Below are 23,515 nucleotides of genomic sequence, written 5' to 3' on the forward strand. Positions count from 1 at the left end.
TTTAATTTAATTTTAAATTTGACCCCCTTTTCCCCCCAATTTCGTAGTATCCAATTGTTAGTAGTTACTATCTTGTCTCATCGCTACAACTCCCGTACGGGCTCAGGAGAGACGAAGGTCGAAAGCCATGCGTCCTCCGAAACACAACCCAACCAAGCCACACTGCTTCTTAACACAGCGTGCATCCAACCCGGAAGCCAGCCGCACCAATGTGTCGGAGGAAACACCGTGCACCTGGCGACCTGGTTAGCGTGCACTGCGCCCGGCCCGCCACAGGAGTCGCTAGTGCATGATGAGACAAGGATATCCCTACCGGCCAAACCCTCCCTAACCCGGACGACGCTAGGCCAATTGTGCGTCGCCCCCATGGACCTCCCGGTCGCAGCCGGCTGCGACAGAGCCTGGGCTCGAATCCAGAGTCTCTGGTGGCACAGCCCTAGACCACTGCGCCACCCGGGAGGCCCCCAGAGAGCCACATCAATTTCCAGGAATACTCATAATAAACATTGCTAAAAGATACAACTGTTATGCATGGAATTTTAGATGCACTTCTCCTTAATTCAAAAAAGCTTTACGAAAAAAGCAAACCATGCAATAATCTGAGTCGGCGCTCAGAGCCCAATCAAGACACAAATATAGCCGCCATATTATGCAGTCAACAGAAGTCAGAAGTAACATTATAAACATGAACTTACCTTTGATGATCTTCATCAGAATGCACTCCCAGGAATCCCAGTTCCACAATAAATGTTTGTTTTGTTCGATAATGTCCATCATTTATGTCCAAATTCCTCCTTGTTGTTCTAGCGTTCAGTACACTTTCCAAACTCACGACGTGCGGGCAGGTCCAGCGGAAAGTACGAACGAAAAGTTAAAAAAGTTATATTACAGTCCGTAAAAACATGACAAACGAAGTATTGAATCAATCTTTAGGATGTTTTTAACATAATTCTTCAATAATGTTCCAACCGGAGTATTCCTGTGTCTTCAGAATTGCAATGGAACAGAGCTCGCTCTCATGTGAACGCGCATGGTCAGAGCATGGTCACCTCATGGCAGACCTGACTCATTCCTCTCTGCTTCGGCCCCACTAAACAGTAGAGGCATCAGACAAGGTTCTAACCACTGTTGACATCTAGTGGAAGCCTTAGGAAGTGCAACATTACCAATATCCCACTGTATCTTCAATAGGAGCTGAGTTGAAAATCGACCAACCTCAGATTTCCCACTTCCTGGTTGGATTTTTTCTCAGGTTTTTGCCTGCCTGATGAGTTCTGTTATACTCACAGACATCATTCAAACAGTTTTAGAATATTCATTGTGTTTTCTATCCACATCTACCAATAATATGCATATTCTAGCTTTTATGGCTTTGTAGCAGGCCGTTTACTCTGGGCATGCTTTTCATCCGGACGTGAAAATACTGCCCCCTACCCCAAAGAAGTTTTAAACACTGTAACTGTTTTAAAGTCACACACCATTGGCCTCATGGTGAAATCCCTGAGAGATTTCCTTCCTCTCTGGCAACTGAGTTAGGAAGGATGCCTGTATCTTTGTAATGACTGTGCGTATTGACACACCATCCAAAGTGTAATAAATAACTTCACCATGCTCAAAGGGATATTCAATGGCTGCTTTTTGAATTGTACTGTACCAAAGGGGTTGAATACTTATTGGCACAAGACATTTCAGCTTTTCATTTTTTATTAATTTGTAGAAATGTCTGAAAACAAAATTCCACTTCTACATTAAAACTTCTTCAGGGCAGGGGGCAGCATTTTCACTTTTGGATAAATAGCATGCCAAAATTCAACTGCCTGCTACTCATCCCCATAATATACGATATGCATATTATTAGTAGATTTGGATAGAAAACACTCTGAAGTTTCTAAAACTGTTTGAATCATGTCTGTGAGAATAACAGAACTTATGTAGCAGGCAAAACCCCGAGGACAAACCATTCAGAACTTTTATTTTTTTGATGTCACTGTCTTTTCAATGAGTTTTCTTAGAGACACCAGATTTCGAAGGGACTTGCTTGCAGTTCCTACCGCTTCCACTGGATGTCACCAGTCCTTGGAAATCGGTTGAGGTTACTCCTTTGTGTAATGAAGAAGTAGGGCTATTGTAAATGAGGGTCAAATTAAGTAAATTGTTTGAGAGAGGCACGTTACGAAAAAAGTTGCGTCAGTTTGTTTTCTTTTTGTATTGAACACAGATCATCCCGTCTTCAAATTGATCGATTATTAACGTTTACAAATACCTAACGTTGTATTACAAAAGTAGTTTGAAATGTTTTGGTAAAGTTTACATGTAACTTTTGATATATTTTGTAGTGATGTTGCGAAAGTTGGAAGCTGTGTTTTTCTGGATGAAACGGTCCAAATAAATTGACATTTTGGATATATATCGACGGAATTAATCGAACAAAAGGACCATTTGTGATATTTATGGGACATATTGGAGTGCCAACAAAAGAATTTCGTCAAAGGTAAGGCATGATTTATATTTTATTTCTGCGTTTTGTGTCGTGCCTGCAGTGTTGGAATATGCTACTCTCTTTGTTTACTGTTGTGCTATCATCAGATAATAGCATCTTATGCTTTCGCCGAAAAGCCTTTTTGAAATCTGACATGTTTGCTGGATTCACAACGAGTGTAGCTTTAATTTGGTATCTTACATGTGTGATTTAATGAAAGTTTGATTTTTATATCATTTTATTTGAATATGGCGCATTTTCCCTGGCTATTGGCCAGGTGGGACGATTGCGTCCCACCTGCCCCAGAGAGGTTTTAAAGGGTGTTGTGTATAGGCCAGTGACCCCAAAATATCTGAATTTAATACATTTTAAATTCAGGCTGTAACATAACAAAATGTGGGAAAAGTAAAGGGGTGTGAATGCTTTCTGAAGGCATTGTAATTTATGTCACCAGGTAGGCCTAAACTCCATCCCACCAAAACAGGCTGTAATTTCAGTGGTCTTTTCAAACAACTCTTACTCTAAAAGGGCATTATTATAATTTTCACAATTTCACAGTATTATTCCGACCTCATAGTATGGAATATACAGGTAACTGACAAAATAAAGGAAACACCAACATAAAGTTTCTTAATATGGTGTTGGCCAGAACAGCTTCAATGCACCTTGGCATACATTCTACAAGTGTCTGGAACTCTATTGGAGGGATGTGACACCATTCTTCCATGAGAAATTTAGTCATTTGGTGTTTTGTTGATGGTGGTGGAAAACGCTGTCTCAGGCATTGGTCCAGAATACCCATAAGTGTTCTATTTGGTTGAGATCTGGTGACTGTGTAATATATGGCGCTATACACCTTTAATGATGAGTTGCTCCACCTCAAGAATTCAATTTGGAGAAAAGCTCAGCACACGCATACTCAGGCTGACTGGCTCTCATTCAAGCAAATGAGAAATAACTGCACTCAGGCTATCCGGAACTCAGCCAAAGTTAGTTATTTTAAGGAGCAGTTCTCTCTAAGTGGGTCTAACTCCAAGAAGTTCTGGGAAATGATTAAAGACCTGGAGAATAAGCCCTTCTCCTCACAGCTGCCCATGTCCCTTAATGTTGATGATGTGGCTGTTAATGACTAGGAGCACATGTCTAAGCTCTTTAATCACCACTTCATTAAGTCAGGATTCCTATTCGACTCAGCCATGCCTCATTGCCCGTCCAACATTTCCTCATCTCCCACGCCTTCTAATGAGACTAGCCCCGATGCTCCTCCCTCTTTTCCCCCTGCCCCTTCTAATAAGTTTCTCCCTATAGACAGTCACTGAGTCTGAGGTGCTAAAGGAGCTCCTTACACTTTACCCCCCAAAAAACATCTGGGTCAGATGGTTGAGATCCTTTCTGCTTTAAAGTTGCAGCCCCTATCATCGCCAAGCCGATCTCTGACCTTTTTAACCTGTGTCTTCTCTCTGGGGAGCTTCCCATTGCTTGGAAGGCAGCCACGGTGCGTCCCGCCAATCTCTGACCTTTTTAATCTGTGTCTTCTCTCTGGGGAGCTTCCCATTGCTTGGAAGGCAGCCACGGTGCGTCCTTCATTTAAAGGGGGAGATCAAGCTGATCCTAACTGTTATAGGCCTATTTCGATTTTGCCTTGTTTATCAAAAGTATTGGAAAAACTTGTCAATAATCAACTGACTGGCTTCGTTGATGTCTATTCAATCAATCAAGTTTATTTATTTTATTTTATTTTAGTTGATGTCTATTGTATGCAATCTGGTTTCTGCTCAGGTTATGGATGTGTCACTGCGACCTTAAAGGTCCTAAATGATGTCACAATTGCCCTTGATTCAAAGCAATGTTGTGCTGCTATTTTTATTGACATGGCCAAAGCTTTTGATACGGTAGACCATACCATTCTTGTGGGTCGGCTAAGGAGTATTGGTGTCTCTGAAGGGTCTTTGGCCTGGTTTGCTAACTACCTCTCTCAAAGAGTGCAGTGTATGAAGTGCAGTGTGCCTGTCACAAGGGAGTACCCCAACGCTCGATCCTAGGCCCCACGCTCTTCTCAATTTACATCAACAACAGCTCAGGCAGTAGGAAGCTCTTTCATCCATGTATATGTAGATGATACTGTCTTATACTCAGCTGGCCCCTCCCTGGATTTTGTGTTAAACGCTCTACAACAAAGCTTTCTTGGTGTCCAACCAGCTTTCTCTACCCTTAACCTTGTTCTGAACACCTCCAAAACAAAGGTAATGTGGTTCGGTAAGAAGAATACCCCTCTCCCAACCGGTGTGATTACTACCTCTGAGGGTTTAGAGCTAGAGCTACTACTGCATTACTCCTCTGTAAACTGGTCATCTCTGTATATCCGTCTCAAGACCCACAAGTTGATGCCTATTTATAAAAACCCTCTTAGGCTTCACTCCCCCCTAGCTGAGATACCTACTGCAGCCCTTATCCTCCGCATACAACGCCCGTTCTGCCGGTCACATTCTGTTAAAGGTCCCCAAAGCACACACATCCCTGAGTCGCTCCTCTTTTCAGTTCGCTGCAGCTAGCGACTGGAATGAGCTGCAAAAAACGTCTCTTCATTCAACGACTCAATCATGGACATTCTTACTGACAGTTGTGGCTGCTTTGCATGACGTATTGTTGTCTTTACCTTCTTGCCTTTGTGCTGTTGTCTGTGCCCAATAATGTTTGTTACATGTTTTGTGCTGCTACCATGTTGTGCTGCTGCCATGTTGTTGCTACCACGTTGTTGTCATGTGTTACTGCCATGCTATGTTGTTGTCTTAGGTCTCTCTTTATGTAGTGTTGTGGTGTCTCTCTTGCAGTGATGTGTGTTTTGTCCTATATTTCTTTATTTTTAATCCCAGCCCCTGTCCCCGCAGGAGGCCTTTTGCATTTTGGTAGACAGTCATTGTAAATAACAATTTGTTCTTAACTAACTTGCATAGTTAAATAAAAGTTAAAAAAAATAATGATAGGCCATAACTCTCTTATGTTTAACAGCCAATCAGTATCACTCTTGAGGTTGAAGGTCAAGGGGATATGTAAATGAGCTGTCTTGCAGTTTGATGTGTGCCTGCATGCACAGAGTTAGTTCTTACCATGCTTCAGGTATAAAGGTAAAAGTTATAGTACTTCAGTCTCCATTGTCAATGTAATTATATCGTGCCATCTAGAGCACGATGTGGTGTCAGAAGTGGCAGAAGATTAAACTGCATGAGTGAGAATGATGACTTCACCAGCAGACTACTAAAATGAGTGGCTAGTTAGCAGGCTAACGCTAACGTGAGTGAAACAACATAACGTTACTTTGATATTGTTAGCTATCAAGTTTGAGATTAGTAGCAATGCAGTCAATTACACCACCATATCCGTTGTTGTTGACTGGAAACCTCGCAGAAAACTGGCAGAAATGGGAACAAATACTGAACTTGTACTACTTAGCCAGTGGTCTAACTGACAAGCCAGAGGCTAGGACAATAGCAGTTTTGCTACACTGCATCGGCGAAGACGCGCTGGAGATATACTATAAGATGGAGATCACATATGCTGACCCGGAAAACAAGAAACTGGCCCAGGTGATGAAAGCGTTTGAAAACTACTCCACCCAGGAATACTGTGTTCCAGAGACATCCGTTTTGGACACAAGTTCAATGAACAGGCAGGTATTGACAAGTGTATAACCAAACTGAGACTGAGTGCTGTGAGTTCAGACACTGAGGATCTAAATGCTAAGGGACAAAATTGTGTTTCGTGTCACAGATAGTGGACTAAGAGAGAAGCTACTCTCCATTTCAGATTTAACCCAAGCTAAGGCCATAGATGTTTGCCGTGCAAAAGAAGTTACATCAGCTCGGGCTAAAGCTATGTCAGCTAGCAGTAGCACAGAACAGTTTGCGCCGTGCTATGGAAAAAAGGGGCGCCATCTTAAGCAATCACGAGCACAGTCAGAACAAAGGCAGGCCGCGCACTTCACCAGCGAGCAGCAGACAAAGACTTGAGTGTAAAAAAAAATATGTCAAGAGAAATTACTTAGCAGCAGTGTGTACATCAGGGACAGAAGTTGCTCCTGTTATAACCGAGGTCAAGGAACTAGACATGTTGTTCATAGGTGCAGTGACAAGCATGCAAAAAAGATGCTGGCTGGCACACAAACTTCCGTATAGGTGGACAGGCGGTCAACTTTAAGTTAGACACGGGAGCTAAAGCCAATGTGCTTCCACAAGCAATAGGAGACAAATTGCCCAAGCAATTCAATGTGAAAGAGGCTGAGACTGTACTCATAGCCTATGGAGGCACCCGCATAGCAAGTGCACAAACAAGCCCATCTACAGTTCTGTGTTACAGATGCATCTGACACACCACTACGAGGCAGAGAGACCTGAGTGCATCTGACACACCACTACGAGGCAGGGAGGCCTGAGTGCATCTGACACACCATTACGAGGCAGAGAGGCCTGAGTGCATCTGACACACCACCACTAGGCAGGGAGGCCTGTGTGCATCTGACACACCACCACTAGGCAGGGAGGCCTGAGTGCATCTGACACACCACCACTATGCAGAGAGGCCTGTGTGCATCTGACACACCACCACTAGGCAGAGAGGCCTGAGTGCATCTGACACACCATTACGAGGCAGAGAGGCCTGAGTGCATCTGACACACCACTACTGGGCAGAGAGGCCTGTGTGCATCTGACACACCACCACTAGGCAGAGAGACCTGAGTGCATCTGACACACCACTACAAGGCAGAGAGGCCTGAGTGCATCTGACACACCACCACTAGGCAGNGAGGCCTGAGTGCATCTGACACACCACCACTAGGCAGGGAGGCCTGAGTGCATCTGACACACCATTACGAGGCAGAGAGGCCTGAGTGCATCTGACACACCACCACTAGGCAGGGAGGCCTGAGTGCATCTGACACACCACTACTGGGCAGAGAGGCCTGTGTGCATCTGACACACCACCACTAGGCAGAGAGACCTGAGTGCTTCTGACACACCGCTACCGCCATGCTCCAAGGAAGAGCTACTCAAGCGCTATGCATCTGGGTTTAAAGGACTCAGTGAGTTTCCAGGCCAGCACCACATCTACATTGATCCAAAAGTCCCTCCTGTTCAATCCCATATGCTGTGTTCGACAGGCTGAAAGAGACATTGGACATTCAAGAGCAGAGGGGTGTGGTCAGCAAAGTAACAAAACCATCAGCGTGGGCGAACAGCCTGGTCATAACACAAAATAAAAATGTTTCAGTGTGTGTTTGGATCCTAAGGACCTGAACAAGGCCATACAGGGCCAACACTTCTCCGTTCCCACCTCAGAGGATGTGCAATGCCAACTAGCAGGCAAGAAGAGCTTCACTATCCAAGATGAGAAGGAGGCGTATTGGCAAGAATCAGATCTTTGGACATTCAATACCCCATAGGGGAGGTGCCGGTTTAATCCCTTACCTTTTGGCGTAAAAAGTGCCAGCGAAGGTATTTCAGCAGATTAACTCGGAGAGTTTTGGTGACATCGGTGGTGTCTGTGTAATTGCAGATGACCTGACAATTGCAGCAGCCACCGAAGAAGAGCATGACCGCATTCTACAGCAGGTGATGGACAGAGCCATCCGTCTGAATGTGAGGTTCAACGCTGACAAGATGCATTACAGGGTGAGTGAAGGGAAGTACATGGGGCCCGTCATCAAGGCGACAGCAGTCACACAGATGCCCCCACCAGAAGACAGAAAAGGTCGACGGAGATTACTGGGTATGACACACGTTTCCTAACCCAGTATATCCGAGATGAAGCCACGCTCACTGCACCACTCAGAATGTTCCTCAGGAAGGACATGACATGGCATGGCAGTGGCACCCAGAACAACAAGCAGCACTGGAGAGACTGAAGAAAGCCGTCTCCACGACGCCGCTGCTGAAACTCTTCAATCCACAGGAAGAGATTGAAATACATGCTGATGCATCCAGAGAGGGACTTGGAGCTGTTCTGATTCAAGGTTAACAGCCTATAGACTTTGCATCCAGAGCTCTGTCTGGGGCAGAACAAAATGATGCCCAGATAGGAAAAGAACTCCTGGTAATCTTGTTTTCACTGAAGACGTTTCACCAGTATGTCTATGGTGTCTGACCACAAACCACTTGAGGCTATAATCACCAAGCCTATTGGAAAGGCGCCTGCCAACCTTTTCTTCGAAGGATGCTGCTTCAAATACAGAAATTCGACATTCACATCGTCTACACCCCAGGTTAAGACATGTTAACTGCAGACACGCTATCCAGGGCTGTACACCAGACTGCCACACATGAAGAGTGCGACCTCAGTGACGAGAAAGTCATTTAGGCAGTCTCCACACATCAGCCACTGGAGGGTGCTGTTATGCAGCAGCTGAGAGCAGTCACAGATGCAGACAGTGAGATGCGGCTGCTGAGGAACCTACACAGAGATGGATGGCCAGACAAGAAGAAAAGTGCACCACTGAAAGCGCAAACCTACTGGCACATCAGAGACTCTCTTTACATTGAAGATGGACTACTCCCGGTAAACAAACGTATTATCATTCTCAAAGACTTTTAGAGCTGAGGTACTTAAAAGGCTCCACATTGCACATCAGGGCATTCAACGCTCCTTAGCACATGCCAGAGCTCGCATTTATTGGCCAGGCCTCGCTGATGATGTCTGAATGATGGTCGAATCGTGCCCTTCCTGTCAAGAAAAACCGCCCAGCAACCAAAAGGAACCACTCCTACCACACACAGTGCCTGACACTCCATGGCAAAAAATCGTTACGTTCCAAGGACGCTCACTGCTTCTGATAGTGGACTACTACTCCAAATAACCAGAGGTGCTGTCGGACAAGACATCAGGTACTGTCGTAGCAAAGTTCAAAGCTGTGTTTGCTAGACATGGTTGTGCAGCTGAACTGATTGCAGATCATGTATCCTTTACAAGTGCTGAGATGGCTCAGTTTGCAAAAGAGTGGGGTTTCAAAATCACTCATTCTAGTCCAGGGTTTTCCCCAGTCAAACGGAATGGCTGAGAGGACCATTCAGTCAGTGAAAAACGTGCTAAAGTCGGCATCATAGACAGGTGTCGACCCTCTCGCAGCTCTCCCGAACATGAGAAACACACCTGTCCCGGGGTCTGCAGTACTCCGCTGCTCAGTTACTCACGGGACTTGTCCTACGCTCCAACCTACCTAGAAGTCAAGCCGCCCTTCAGCCAGTGACTCCCAAAAATGTCCAGCGTGGCTTGAAACGCAGACAGCTGCAGCAGAAGACCAGCTACGACAAAACGGCGTCACCGCTTCCTTTGTTTCGGGGAGGGAGAAAGAGTATGCATGGAGACGGCAAAAGGATGGCAGCCAGCAACAGTGGTGAGAATCAGAGATGAACCGAGATCATGTGATATCATCACACCCGAAGGAGGTCGCTACCGCAGAAACAGAAAGCATCTCAGACCTGGCAGAACAGCCAGGTACAGGGATAATGAAGAAGTCACAATCACTGACTCTGATTCAGACCAGGAGGTCGAACAAAGAGACACAAAGGAACACAGACAGAACATGACAAATGACAGAGCACCAGAAGCCTCGGTCATAGAGACTCACACCAGTCGGTGCACCGGAACCCTCTGTCATAGAGACTCACACCAGTCAGTGCACCAGAGCAGCCAGGTGTACTAAACTACCAGTGAGGCTACAGGACTATGTGCTTGAGTGAGTCAGATGTAAAACCTGGCATTGTAAGTGGAACTAGACCACCATCTACCATTGACTCGACAGCAGTATTAAAAGGACTATATTCTTGTTTAAAAAAAAGTATTGTTAAAAGGTTATGTAAGCTCTAACTAAGAGGGGGGATGTAATATATGGAGTTATACACCTTTTAATGATAGTCCATAACTCTCTTGTGTTTAACAGCCAATCAGTATCACTCTTGAGGTTGACGGTCAAGGGGATATGTAAATGAGCTGTCTTGCAGTTTGATGTGTGCCTGCATGCACAGAGTTAGTTCTTACCATGCTTCAGATATAAAGGTAAAAGTTATAGTACTTCAGTCTCCATTGTCAATTGAATTATACCGTGCCATCTAGAGCACGACAGACTGAGACGGCCATGGCATATGGTTTACATCGTTTTCATGCTTATCAAACCATTCAGTGACCACTCGTGCCCTGYGTATGGGGGCATTGTTGTCCTACGGGGGCAGAGCCATGGTAGCCAAAATAATGTCCTGCCCAGTATTTTTATACATGACCCTAAGTATGATGGGATGTCAATTGCTTAATTAAATCATGAACCGCACCTGGGTGGAAGCACCTACTTTCAATATACTTTGTATCTCTCATTTACTCAAGTGTTTCCATTATTTTGTATATAAAACACACTGGAAATCATGTTTTTGACTGCACTCTGCCTATAAGATGGATAGGTTAGACAACCACATATCACAGTCAAATATACAGGATACGAACATTCCATTCCAGCTAAACAATGAATATATAGCGTTCTCAAATCTATGAATAAAACATCTGAAAACAGTCATATTTACACACAAATGAAGGTACCCATCAGCAATCATTTCTGAYGGAAAAACACAAATSTGAAAAATTGGTAGATATTGTGCTTTGGAAATAAACTCTTTAAATATTAATTTAGTTTGGTTTATGGAACCCATTTCATCATAAAAAAAAAGACATTGTTTCATTTTCCCTGCATCCACAGAACAAATCACGACTGTCGAGGGCCCTCCCACATCAGTAGTCCCTCCCCCTCCTCCACAATTACCTGGTTCAACAGTGGCCACAGCACAAGCCTCTCCCCATCCTCCTCCCCCTACATGCTCGACTGCACCACCTCCTCCGCCCCCACCTCCTCCAGGGGGTGGTATGCCCCCACCACCTCCGGGCGGTGGAATGCCCCCACCATTTGGGGGTATGCCTGATGGACACACTGGTAAGCTAACACTATAGGTCTATATAGGTCTATATAGTTCTGTCAGTCGTGTTTCTAATGACAAAACTTTCAGTTAATTGGATCCCACTAAACAAGGACTGGCCRTTAGAAATGGTTTTACACAATGAAAAAAATGATGTGTTCYTCTTCTGGACAGGTAACAGAAACAAGAAGCCCATTCAGACTAAGTACCGTATGCCTTCACTGAACTGGCAGGCCCTTAAACCCAACCAGGTGTCTGGAACCGTCTTCAATGATCTGGATGATGAGCTCGTGTTGGGGGTGAGACCACAGTAGTCTACTAGCTATCTGCYTACAAATCTGTATTCTTGTCCATCTCAACCTGTCCTCGTCTGTATGTGACYGCTGATTCTCTTTCTTCTCCTTCCAGTCTTTCCATCCCTCTTTCTCAGCCGCTCTCTCGTTTCTCTTTCTTCTGTCATCCTGAAATCCTTTGTATTTCTCCCTCTATCGGATTTGTCTCCCGTCATTTGACAACATTTCCTGCTGAATCAACGACTTGTTCAACTGTAAATCGCACAGTTTGGACATTACCAACAGCTCCTGCATTAGTCATCCACCTCTCCACTCCATGTCCTAGGAGCTAAACATGGATGCCTTTGAGGAGCAGTTTAAGACCAAGGCCCAGACTGACCCGGCTGACGTGGGGACCCTGAGAGCGAAGGTGGCCCAGAARACCCCCAGCAAAGTGTCCCTACTGGAGCCCAACAGAGCCAAGAACCTGGCCATCACCCTGCGCAAGGGAGGCATGGCCGCCTCAGACATCTGTACTTCCATAGAGACGTAYGTGTCTGTTATCAAGTTGTTATAAGAAAATTATACCACATGTAAATTGTGCGTAAGACTAGAAGTAGAACTACTATATATAGTTGAATGCATTGACTSTAAGTCRCTCTGGATAAGAGCGGTTGGATGACAGACATGTTAAATGTATACCTTTTTGTAGTGTGACTATGCACAGCCAGAGAGAGGAATGTATAGTTAGCTATGGTTTTACTAAGCATGTGATAGTAACTGATAAACTTATAACCAATGTGAAATGTGTGAAGGATCACTGCACTCATAACTCACTTCTATTGTCAGTTTACAATAATCGAAGTGTATGAACAGCGTAGTAGTTGTACACGTAGTATTAAGTAGTAGTTGTACATAACCCTTGCTCTCTCCACAGGTATAACCAGGAAGCKCTGAGCCTGGACTTCCTGGAGCTACTGGAGCGTTTCATCCCCTCAGAGTACGAAGTCAAGCTCATCCAGAACTACGAGCGAGACGGGAGGCCCCTGGACGAGCTCCCCGAGGAGGACCGCTTTATGGTACGCTTTGGCAAGATACCCCGCCTGCCCCAGCGCATCAGTACGCTCACCTTCATGGGCAACTTCCCAGAGAGCATCCAGCTCATCCAGCCGGTCAGTAGAAATACTGTAAACAATGTTATTTCAAGATTGTTTCAATGTTTTATCATCTAGTCAGACGCGCAAAGCTTCCCCAAAATGCCAGAAATCCACCGTAATATGTTCCCATCTCTCCAACAGCAACTCAATGCAATCATCGCTGCCTCAATGTCAATCAAGTCCTCTAGCAAGCTGAAGAAGATCCTTGAGGTACTGTTAGGGGACTGCTCTTTTGATACGCTGCATGATGGTGTGCGGCTATGTTGTTTCGTTTTGTATGATGACACGACATCGGTGTCTAACTTTGGTGCGCCTCTTCTGTTCCTAAGATCATCCTAGCCTTTGGAAACTACATGAACAGCAGTAAGAGAGGAGCAGCCTACGGGTTCCGCCTGCAGAGTCTCGACTTGGTGAGRAAAGACTTCAAACATAAAGCATACTATATTTATCAACCAAATGTTCGAGGCTCATTTTGTGTTCCTTTTCTTACGATGAGACACATCGGTTTTGTACTCCAACCCTAGTCCGGAARATTCACTTGGGTTAGCAGAATGTCATTTTAGCACAGCGTCTAATTGATTATCTACGGTAATATGCTCAAATGGGACTCAGAGATCCAGAGATAACCGATTGTGACAGGCCTAYTCTCAATTAGCCACAGTGACTGAATGAATAGAACACTACATTGGAGCTGTGGAGGATGTCTCAACTCACAATGATTGCTGATGATAATCAATGACAGGCAGAGTTACCCAAACCATCAATTAACGTCAACATGGATTTAATTGGAGACGAGTAACAACTTGATCATCAGGATTGGAGACATTTGCTCTTGATCACGCTGTATTTCTCATTTTGATGGGGTGCTGTATCCCTTGATTATCTGATCTCAGGACTGTATGTGCTATCGCCAACCCCTCTGACTACCACTGTCCTAAAGCGAATACAGATCTGGGATCAGGCTAACCTTTTGAATTTGTATCCTTTTTTATTTATAAAAAATAAAAATGTAACCTTTATTTAACTAGGCAAGTCAGTTCAGAACAAATTCTTATTTTCAATGACGGCCTAGGAACAGTGGGTTGTTCAGGGGCCTTGTTCAGGGGCAGAACGACAGATTTTTACCTTTGTCAGCTCAGGGATTCGATCTTGCAACCTTTCGGTTACTAGTCCAACGCCCTAACCGCTAGGCTACCTGCTGCCCCTCCATTGGTTCCCACTAAATATGGCTCAAAAACGTGATTTTCCTGTGTCTTATATATATTTCCACACTATGAGGTTGGAATAATACTGTGAAGTTGTGAAAATGATTATAATACCCTTTAAGTTTAAGAGCTGTTTGAAAAGAGCACCTGAAATTTCAGCCTGTTTTGGTGGGATGGAGTTTTGGCCTGCCTGGTGATGTCACTCTCTGCCAATAGCAGCTAGTTTTCAGCCCCCCCCCCAGACCACTCCCAGGCAGTCCTAACTAAATTCTTGCTTGAGAAATTGCTCTTTGCTAAGAAGCTATTTTTGTTTCTTTTTGACCATTTTAATTGAAGACAAGCATAGTAAGGTACTTAACTGTTACCCAGAAATTATTTGATATTTCTGGGTAACAGTTATAAAAACAGCTGCATTTGACCTTCAAAGTTTTGGCAACATGGTACCTTCTTGGTTATTAGGTTTACCCATGAAATAGTCTGGAGCATATACTGAATAGCGTGTGCAACTTGCTTTCTTTCTATTCAATCTAGCTGTTAGACACCAAGTCCACAGACCGGAGACAGACTCTGCTTCACTTCATAGTGAACATCATMCAGGAGAAATACCCCGAGCTCCAAGCCTTCCACGGCGAGCTGTACTTCTTGGACAAGGCTGCTCTGGTGTCCCTGGACAGCATTCTGCAGGACCTGCGTGCCCTGGAGAGGGGCATGCAGGTGACCCGGAAGGAGTTTGCCATACACGAAGACAACTCTGTGTTGCAGGAGTTCCTCACCAGCAACAATGACCTGCTGGACTCTGTAGTAGGAGATGGCAAGACAGCCCAGGTCAAATCTCCCTACTAAATATAAATAYATATAAAAAATTGACAATCAGTGTGGCAAAATGTACAGCCTAATATATCAATCAAATGTATTTATAAAGCCCTTTTTATATCAGCCGATGTCACAAAGTGCTATACAGAAACCCAGCCTAAAACCCCAAACAGCAAGCAATGCAGATGTAGAAGCACGGTGGCTAGGAAAAACTCTTGAGAGAGGCAGGAACCTAGGAAGAAACCTAGAGAGGAACCAGGCTCTGAGGGGTGGCCAGTCCTTTTCTGACTGTGCTGGATGGAGATTATAACAGTACATGGCCAAGATGTTCAAACGTTCATAGATGACCAGCAGGGTCAAATAATAATAATCACAGTGGCTAACCTAGTAAYAGTTTTATTGCACTATACTAAATTAATTTAGGAGAGGCTAATAATATTTGTAAAACAGTACTGCTACAGAAAGCAATGAAGTACAGTGTAATGGAGGTATGATCTTTTCKTCTCTCTCATTTTAGGATGTGTATGAATCAGCGGTGGAGTACTTTGGAGAGAACCCTAAAACCACACCTCCCTCCRTGTTCTTCCCCGTCTTTGTTAGGTTCATCAAGGCCTATAAGGTTAGTCACCACGTTGACTGATTACGTTGTTCGTTGATTCAATTCATTCAATCGTTCATACAGTACTTACACAGCCGACTATTAAAACGTAAGTACGTTCATGTATCAACATAGACGAGCTGAGCTCTTTGCCACACATCAAACCGTAACTGTTGCATTAATGTGACAGTGTTCCATACATAAATGATTACAAATGTCTTTATAACCCCCCCCCGGGCAGCTAGCAGAGCAGGAGAATGAGCAGAGGAAAAAGCAGGATGTGCTGTCCAGCGAATGGAAAACTGGGCCACTGTCAACCTCGCCTAAGCCTGAAATATCCCAGAAGGTAGTCCGTGACACATTACCAAGCACGTAGGAGCGATAAGGCACTGAGAGAGTTGACTCACTCCACTTACCTTCAACACGTGTATAATTTAGACCCCAACTCTTTTTGCCTGCCCTTTGACCCCCCCACCCTCCCATAGCAGGTACCCATGATGCCCCAGATGGATCTGATAGCGGAGCTGAAGAGGCGGCAGGTGACCCCCCTGGTTCGGGAGGGCAAGGATGGAGCCATCGAGGACATCATCACAGGTGGGCCTGGTGGGGTCAGGGATAATGGGTTGAGGTCTCCAGTACACTCATTGTGTGTGTGTGTGTATGTATGTATATATATATATATACACTACCGTTCAAAAGTTTGGGCTCACTTGGAAATGTCCTTGTTTTTGAAAGAAAAGTTTAAAAAAAATGTCCATTAAAATAACATCAAATTGATCAGAAATACAGTGTAGACATTGTTAATGTTGTAAATTACTATTGTAAATTACGATTTGTTTATGGAATATCTACATAGGCGTATAGAGGTGCATTGTCAGCAACCATCACTCCTGTGTTCCAATGGCACGTTGTGTTAGCTAATCCAAGTTTATAATTTTAAAAGGCTAATTGATCATTAGAAAACGCCTTTCGCAATTATGTTAGCACAAAAAAACTGAAACTGAAAACTGTTGTTCTGATAACGAAGCAATAAAACTGGCCTTCTTTCGACACGTTAAGTATCTGGAGCATCAGCATTTTGGGGGTTCGATTACAGCTCAGAATGGGCAAAACAAAGAACTTTCTCTGAAACTCGTCAGTCTATTCTTGTTCTGAGAATAAGGCGTATTCCCATGTCTAGAAATGCCAAGAACTGAAGATCTCGTACAACACTGTGTACTACTCCCTTCACAGAACAGCACAAAACTGCTCTAACCAGAATAGAAAGAGTAGTGGGAGGCCACGATGCACAACTGAGCAACGAGGACATTAGAGTGTCTAGTTTGAGAAACAGACGCCTCACAAGTCCTCAACTGCAGCTTCATCTCAAAATACCCGCAAAAACACAGTTCTCAACGTCAACAGTGAAGAGGCGACTCCGATGCTGGCCTGAGTTTGCAAAGAAAAGCCATATCTCAGACTGGCCAATAAAAAGAAAAGAATTAGATGGGCAAAAGAAACACAGACACTGGACAGAGATATGGCTTTTCTTTGCAACTCTGCCTAGAAGGCCAACACTTTTCAACTGTGCTAACAATGCAAAAGGGTTTTTCCAAATATTCAATTAGCCTTTTAAAAAATGATAACATGGATTAGCTAACACAACGGAGTGAATGGTCTTCCGATAGTACGCTTGCTTTCTGTAGCCCTTTTTCCATTTTTCCACAAATTACATCATAACTAACTGTCGTCATGCAATATCCACCACCACCTACATTATCCTGTTGCATCTGTCACATCCACATTCATCTTCTCCCTTCAATCCTTTTTTCATGTCATTCCCACTCATTCCCCTGTGCATATCTCTCCTCCCCCATGGTTATGTCTTTACCGTCACCCTCTTCTCCCTTWATCTCTCTCTGTCTCTCTCTCTCTGGGGTTTTCAGCTCTAAAGGCTGTGCCCTTCACGGCTCGCTCTGGCAAGCACATCTCTCGCCTCTTCTGCGACTCTGGCTTCAGTGATGACAGCCCTACATAGTCCCCTCAGAATTGTATAGGTCTGTCTTTCGCTTTCTCTCTGTCTCTGGAGATGCCTGTGTCTCCTATGCACACCACGAGAGTGTAGCACTATGTTTCTCTGTTTGTGGATCTCTCTGTCTCTTGATGCAGTTSTCTGTCTGTCTTTGTTTGCGTGGCGGTGTCACTACAAAAACCTGTTTAGACCAGACTTGTTCCGTGTTGTGGCCTCACAATGCTGTTGTTATCCATCACTATCCCTGCTAGACCTGAGGAACCAGCCGTACAGACGGACAGACGGATCCCGAGTCAGCGCCAAGTGGAAGCCCAGACAGAAGCTCCAAGTTTCCTCCGATATCTTCCTGTGAAACACTACACACATGCTACTTACACACTTACACACACAACTTACTTACACACACACACGCTTACTTACACACACACACACATGCTTACTTACAACACACACACACACACCACACACACACACACAACACAACACACACACACACACACACAACACACACACACACACACACACCACACACCACCACACACACACACACACACACAACACACACACACCCATTCAAAACATCACCCTCATTTAAATTCATTGACATAGAGCGCACACAAACTTGAAATAGCTCCCCTAGGCTTAGCCCAGCATGGCAGGTGATTGGTTCTACCTGTGGTTCTACCCACAGCAAACTCCATCCTCTAAGTAGAGCTTTAGGAATATTAGACTGTGAGGTGCTGTCTGTCTCCTAATACCCCTCTGATCCACAACAAACACCTACAGTAAATACGCTCTATTCCTCATCATAAACTGGGTGATTCGAGCCCTGAACGCTGGCTGGCTGAAGCCGTGGTATATCAGACCGTATACGACGGGTATGGCAAAACATTTATTTGTACTGCTCTGATTACGTAGGTAACCAGTTTATAATAGCAATAAGGCACCTCGGGGTTTGTGATATATGGCCAATATACCACGGGCTAAGGGCTGTGTTCTAGCACTTTGCGTTGCGTCGTGCCAAAGAACAGCCCTTAGCCGTGGTATATTGGCCATATACCATAACCCCCGCAGGCTTTATTACTAAGTTAACACTTCCTATTTCTACATAATGTTAGTGGAGTAAGGGCTTGGCCATGGATGGACTTTATAGTTCAATGGAATGATTTAAATGAGAATCACCCTCATTCTCCACAATCTTCATTTGAGCTTTAGGACCCGTGTATGGGAGGTTCAGCACTGGGACATGTGCATGCAGTAACAATCAGTGAAAGCTAGGCAAGACTCTACATTTGTCTTTCATAATGAATAGTTTGTTCTATTTGTGGTACTCAGATGGCTGCAGATTGTCAAACCCAATAACTGCTGTATCTGGTGTAAAGCATATTGACCTGTGTCTGCCTGCCTGTCTTCTGTCTGTCTGTCTGTCTGTCTGTCTGTCTGTCTGTCTGTCTGTCTGTCTGTCTGTCTGTCTGTCTGTCTGTCTGTCTGTCTGTCTGTCTGTCTTCTGTCCTAGGACTAGTAGGATTACAACAGCTTTAGAACGAAGCTTAGAACATTATTTTGTATTATATTCCAAATATTTGAATGGATAACCCTTTCTTTGTTTCACTATTTTGGGTTTGAACTAATAAATATTTTATACTGTGATTGTCTGCTACTTTATTACATCAGAAGTCATGAAACATGAAATTGGTTTGGAGTTCATTTCAGACCCTGAATGAATTTCAATCAAATCCTTTCTTGTATAAGAGGTTCACTTTTATTGTCACAAAAACACAACAGAGAGGTACAAAAGCAGCAGTCTTTGTTAAGTACCATAGTTGATCTTCTCACACAAAGCAGCAACAGTTCTTTCAGTATGTAGAATTGGCGTAGCATTTGCACTGTTAGTTGGTCTTTAGCGTACCGTATTGCTGTGTCATTCTTCTTCAGTACTCATCAACAACACTTATCTCACACGCACAGCAAGAATCACTCTCAGAATAACGGAAGTTGCTCTACGATGTCTTCATGTCTTTTTCTTAACATCAACGTTGACAGTGACATTTGTTTTGACTGACCCTGTTGCACATGATACAAAATCTATTATCCTGTACAATGTTTCATCTAATATACACTTACAGTTATACACAGAGGAGAGGTATTGACAGAAGTAACAACCTTTTGTTGACCCAGCGTGCAAATTCCGGGAATGTACAGTATGTGCATGCTGTTTTGGATTACGTTTCTCTCGACAACAACAAAAAGAAATTCACATAAAAATCCATTATAAGTAACATCTTCTCGGTCTATTTACATGATTTATAACACCCACAGACTACTTTAAACAACCGCACATTCATCGAGAAGCCATATTGTACATACGATATTGTTTACTTTTGATTAGGATAGAGGAAGACAGTTGTGGGTAGTCACCAGTGATTACTTGTAAAGAGGGATGAGGAAATGTGCTCTGGGTCTCTCTATTTCTTTCGTTCCCTCTATCCGTGCAAGCTGAGTGTAGTGCTACTTTAAGTAGTTCACAACCCTCCATCATTGATTTCTATTGTTTCCCAAACAAGCCTCCCAAAGGTTTCAGATTTTTCACAAATGTCACYGCATGTGTTCTTTGTATCCTGCCATGAACCATATTAGTGTATTGACAAGAAATGATACTAACAATTTGCTGAATGGTCTAAGTAAGTAGTAAGGAACCAAAATGATGGCAATAGAAAACAAAACACACAACAAATTCATTTAYAGAATACATGTCTAAAATGTGGTTATGAATCCTCTTTTCAAGTATAAAAATACAGTCTTGATAATATAAAAACATAGATGAAGAATGAATTATGTACATGATATAATCACTGCAAACAATACCTATCGGGTAGTATACTATTTTCTCACAATACAGTATATCTCTGATATGATTTAGATTATTCTGAGGTTAATTGCGTGGTCTTTATTTTCATATTAGCTATTATTTCTATATTTAAAGATGAATAATACATTATATTAATGTCTAGGATTTACCAAGGGGATGTTYTATCTCCAATTATGTATATTTTTTGTGCCAGTGGTATATATTTGTGCACAGAGAGCTTCCATGGCAATATTATTGCACTTTCCTCCAGCAGTTTCAGACAGCACATAACCCTTCTGTGGGATTATCTGACTTRCATTTAGTGGAGTGGTAAAAAAACTGTTTAAATGTTGTCACGCATAAAATCTTAGGATGGAAATCTTCATATTGCTGTGGCAATGATGACAATGGTGGCTAGTGTATAAAACGGTGCTAATGAGTCCAGAACCTTTCACATTATGGATAGAGGACCCGTGTTTACTGTGGGATTTTAGGATCGTTATGTGTTCACTTTGCAACATTTGGTGTCAGAAGTGGGATCCTGTGCGGAATCTTGCTGTCCACCATTTTACCTTCAGTGTTTATCCCAGTACTCATACYGACCATGATAGCAGAGGATATACAGCAGTTGCCCTCAGACATGGAAGAAGAGAGAACATTGCTCACATGATCTCTATCTAACTCCTATCCTAACCTACTGCAATAGGGTGTCTGGGAAAAGTCTGCAGTCTGCAGCTTTTTCTGTTGCATTCTCATCTTTTGTTAAGGGTTTTAATAGTGTTTTAAGATCACATTTGTTTTCCCTGTTCTTTGGTGACTCCTTCCAGATAGAGACAGACCAGGGTCAAGCTACTGTCTTGGTCATTGGCTATCTTACATCTATGTGGTCACATGGGGTGCTACTGTATGCTTCAGCCAGTGCAGTGCATTTCCCCTGACTGGCCACAGGGGGATGCTGTGTTTGGTGTATCAGCCCGACAGCTCCTGTCAAGATCTGAGCCATGTGGCTGTCGCTAAGCAGAGCATGGGCAAAACTGAGGAAGTGATGCTGTGATCAGTACTGCACTGCTGTCAGGACTTGAGGACGGGCTACCTGGCCCGATGCAGCTTCTACACAGTGGATAGGAGAGGACGGGGAGTTGGGAGAGGAGAGGAAAGGGAGGGGTGAAGCGAGAGGAGGAGAAGAAATACGGATTGAGATTGCAGAAGGAGAGAGGAAGAGAAGGATAGGAAAAGGAGTAGGTAATGGAGGAGCTATACTCTAGAGTACAGGATAATAGGTGTCCTCAAGTTACATGATCTTTATAAGTGAAGGCCGAACTCTGCTTTTACCCTGGTTAACCCTAGGCATACTTTCTTGCTCTGTGATTGGTCAATTATGTTTTTGTKTGCACTTTTGCCCTCGGCTGCTGGCTCGTTTGGACACGTACAGGGCTAAAACCCAAAGCTACTATTGGCTGTTGGGATCAACCCAAACAATCCTCACCCCTGAAACAACACAYATTTTCAATGAATTGGTCATGTCTGAAACAGTTAAGATGCTTTCTTTGTCCAAATGAATGGAAATGAATTATCCTACCGTCCCTTTGCTCCTACAGGGGCTTCTCCATAAGAGCCTTGGAGACCCAAACAAACAAACYCAAGGAGAGAAAAGCCAGCGCTGAGCCTCTCTCGCTGACACATTTGGACACAACATCAAGCTCAATTGGATGCCAATGCTAATGAATTGCCTTGGCCTTTAGCGAACAAGAGATTTCCTCCTACGATTAGATGTCTAAGRGCCCCCACACCGCTGCCACATTGGTTTACAAATCCAACCGTTCAACGGGGCAAAAGGGTTAAGGGGAGAAACAAGACAAAAGCCTACGATTAACGACGCAGACTTCCCATTAAGCCAAGAGCATAGACAAAGGGAGGTAGGAGAGGAGAAGAGAGGAGAGGAGAGGCGTGCCTTTAAGGATGCCAAGAGAGCTGGTTGCACTGATGTAGATTTAGATCAATGTCATCTATATTCTGGCTCTATTCTCCTCATGATAGATGGGGCTGGGGTGTGTCCTTGGGAGGCCCACTGCTCAAAGTGAGATAGACTGGGCGGGATGAAGAGCAGTAGAAGCCGACACTAGCTTTGGTCTACATGGGGCATGGAGGTTATAGATATGTACATTCAGGACATTCAATGTGGGGAGAGGAAGGAGCAATTTGTAATTGTGGAAGGAGCACTAGGGGCAAACAGTGCAGCCTGGTCTCAGAGCCGCAGAGCCTCCCACAATAACTTCTGCTAAATATGTGTATGCGACCGATAACATTTGATTTGATTTGAATATGCTATACACATTTCTGAGCACCTGTCAAGACATACGATCTGTACTAATGGTCTAGTTACTTTAGACAGAAACGGAAGTAGGGAGGTTGGTCGGGTAGGATGGGTGGGCGTATTCCGTGACAGTCTAGCAATCCAAAGGTTGTGTGTTCGAGTTGCCCCCGGGGACAACTGTAGCATTTGAGCTTCCTCTAACCCCAATTCTAACCTTAACCCTTTTCACCTAACCGGTCGTACAATTCGTATGCTATAGTACGACCGGGTAAGACGTACTACACGTCGGTATATCTGTAGCTCTTGGAGCCTGTATCACAAAATATCCTTTACAAAGACATGAACAGACAGGTGCACCATCCCCGCCGCAGAAGATTGAGGAATCCTCCCACTTTCTGCCATCCACGAGATCCTCCATTCCCCAGATAAATCGCATTCATATTGGATCATTAAAAAAGGATTCATGCCAAAATCATCCATTCAGGGGCCAAACAAAAAGTCCACCTATTCAGGAGAGATATAAAGGACAGCACCTGGTCATCGCCTGTTGGCATTCCTTCTGGACAGGTATTGGAACAGTGAATGTAGCTATAGCACTGTGTTGAGACAATGTCCRCACAATGTCCTAAGATATCAAATAGCAGAATAGCAACTAAGCCTTTTTAAAATCAGATAACCCCAAGGCATTCACATGTTGTGCACACACAAACTTCACTTTTGTTGACGTTAACAATTTTTCAGCTCGTGCACATTTTCCCCTCAGGATAAAATAAAGGGGGGGGGGGAGAAAAGGTTACTCTATGGTGCGGTCTTGGTTAAATCCTATTGGTTCAAAAATGACCTCATTGGTTCATGTCTGAAGCAGTCCTG

General features: G+C 44.0%; 1 protein-coding gene across 2 annotated transcripts in view; it reads left to right on the plus strand.

Moving 5' to 3' along the window:
• Positions 1 to 17,889, plus strand: part of LOC111967690 (formin-like protein 1) — a 66,148-nt gene extending 48,259 nt beyond the window's left edge. The window contains exons 15-26 of one of the 2 annotated variants that reach the window (XM_070444846.1): positions 11,214 to 11,444; positions 11,602 to 11,726; positions 12,046 to 12,248; positions 12,637 to 12,871; positions 12,998 to 13,066; positions 13,186 to 13,266; positions 14,593 to 14,886; positions 15,392 to 15,493; positions 15,714 to 15,818; positions 15,958 to 16,066; positions 17,398 to 17,508; positions 17,735 to 17,821. In XM_070444846.1, coding sequence (XP_070300947.1) covers positions 11,214 to 11,444; positions 11,602 to 11,726; positions 12,046 to 12,248; positions 12,637 to 12,871; positions 12,998 to 13,066; positions 13,186 to 13,266; positions 14,593 to 14,886; positions 15,392 to 15,493; positions 15,714 to 15,818; positions 15,958 to 16,066; positions 17,398 to 17,489 — 1,646 coding nt within the window. In that variant the 3' untranslated portion in view covers positions 17,490 to 17,508; positions 17,735 to 17,821. Of the gene's footprint in view, positions 1 to 11,213; positions 11,445 to 11,601; positions 11,727 to 12,045; positions 12,249 to 12,636; positions 12,872 to 12,997; positions 13,067 to 13,185; positions 13,267 to 14,592; positions 14,887 to 15,391; positions 15,494 to 15,713; positions 15,819 to 15,957; positions 16,067 to 17,397; positions 17,509 to 17,734 lie in introns of both variants that reach the window. The other variant, XM_023992929.2, reaches the window with a different exon arrangement.
• Positions 17,890 to 23,515: the final 5,626 nt, after the last annotated feature.

The sequence above is a fragment of the Salvelinus sp. IW2-2015 genome, linkage group LG8, assembly GCF_002910315.2.
Source record: "Salvelinus sp. IW2-2015 linkage group LG8, ASM291031v2, whole genome shotgun sequence".
Taxonomy (NCBI): Eukaryota; Metazoa; Chordata; class Actinopteri; order Salmoniformes; family Salmonidae; genus Salvelinus; species Salvelinus sp. IW2-2015.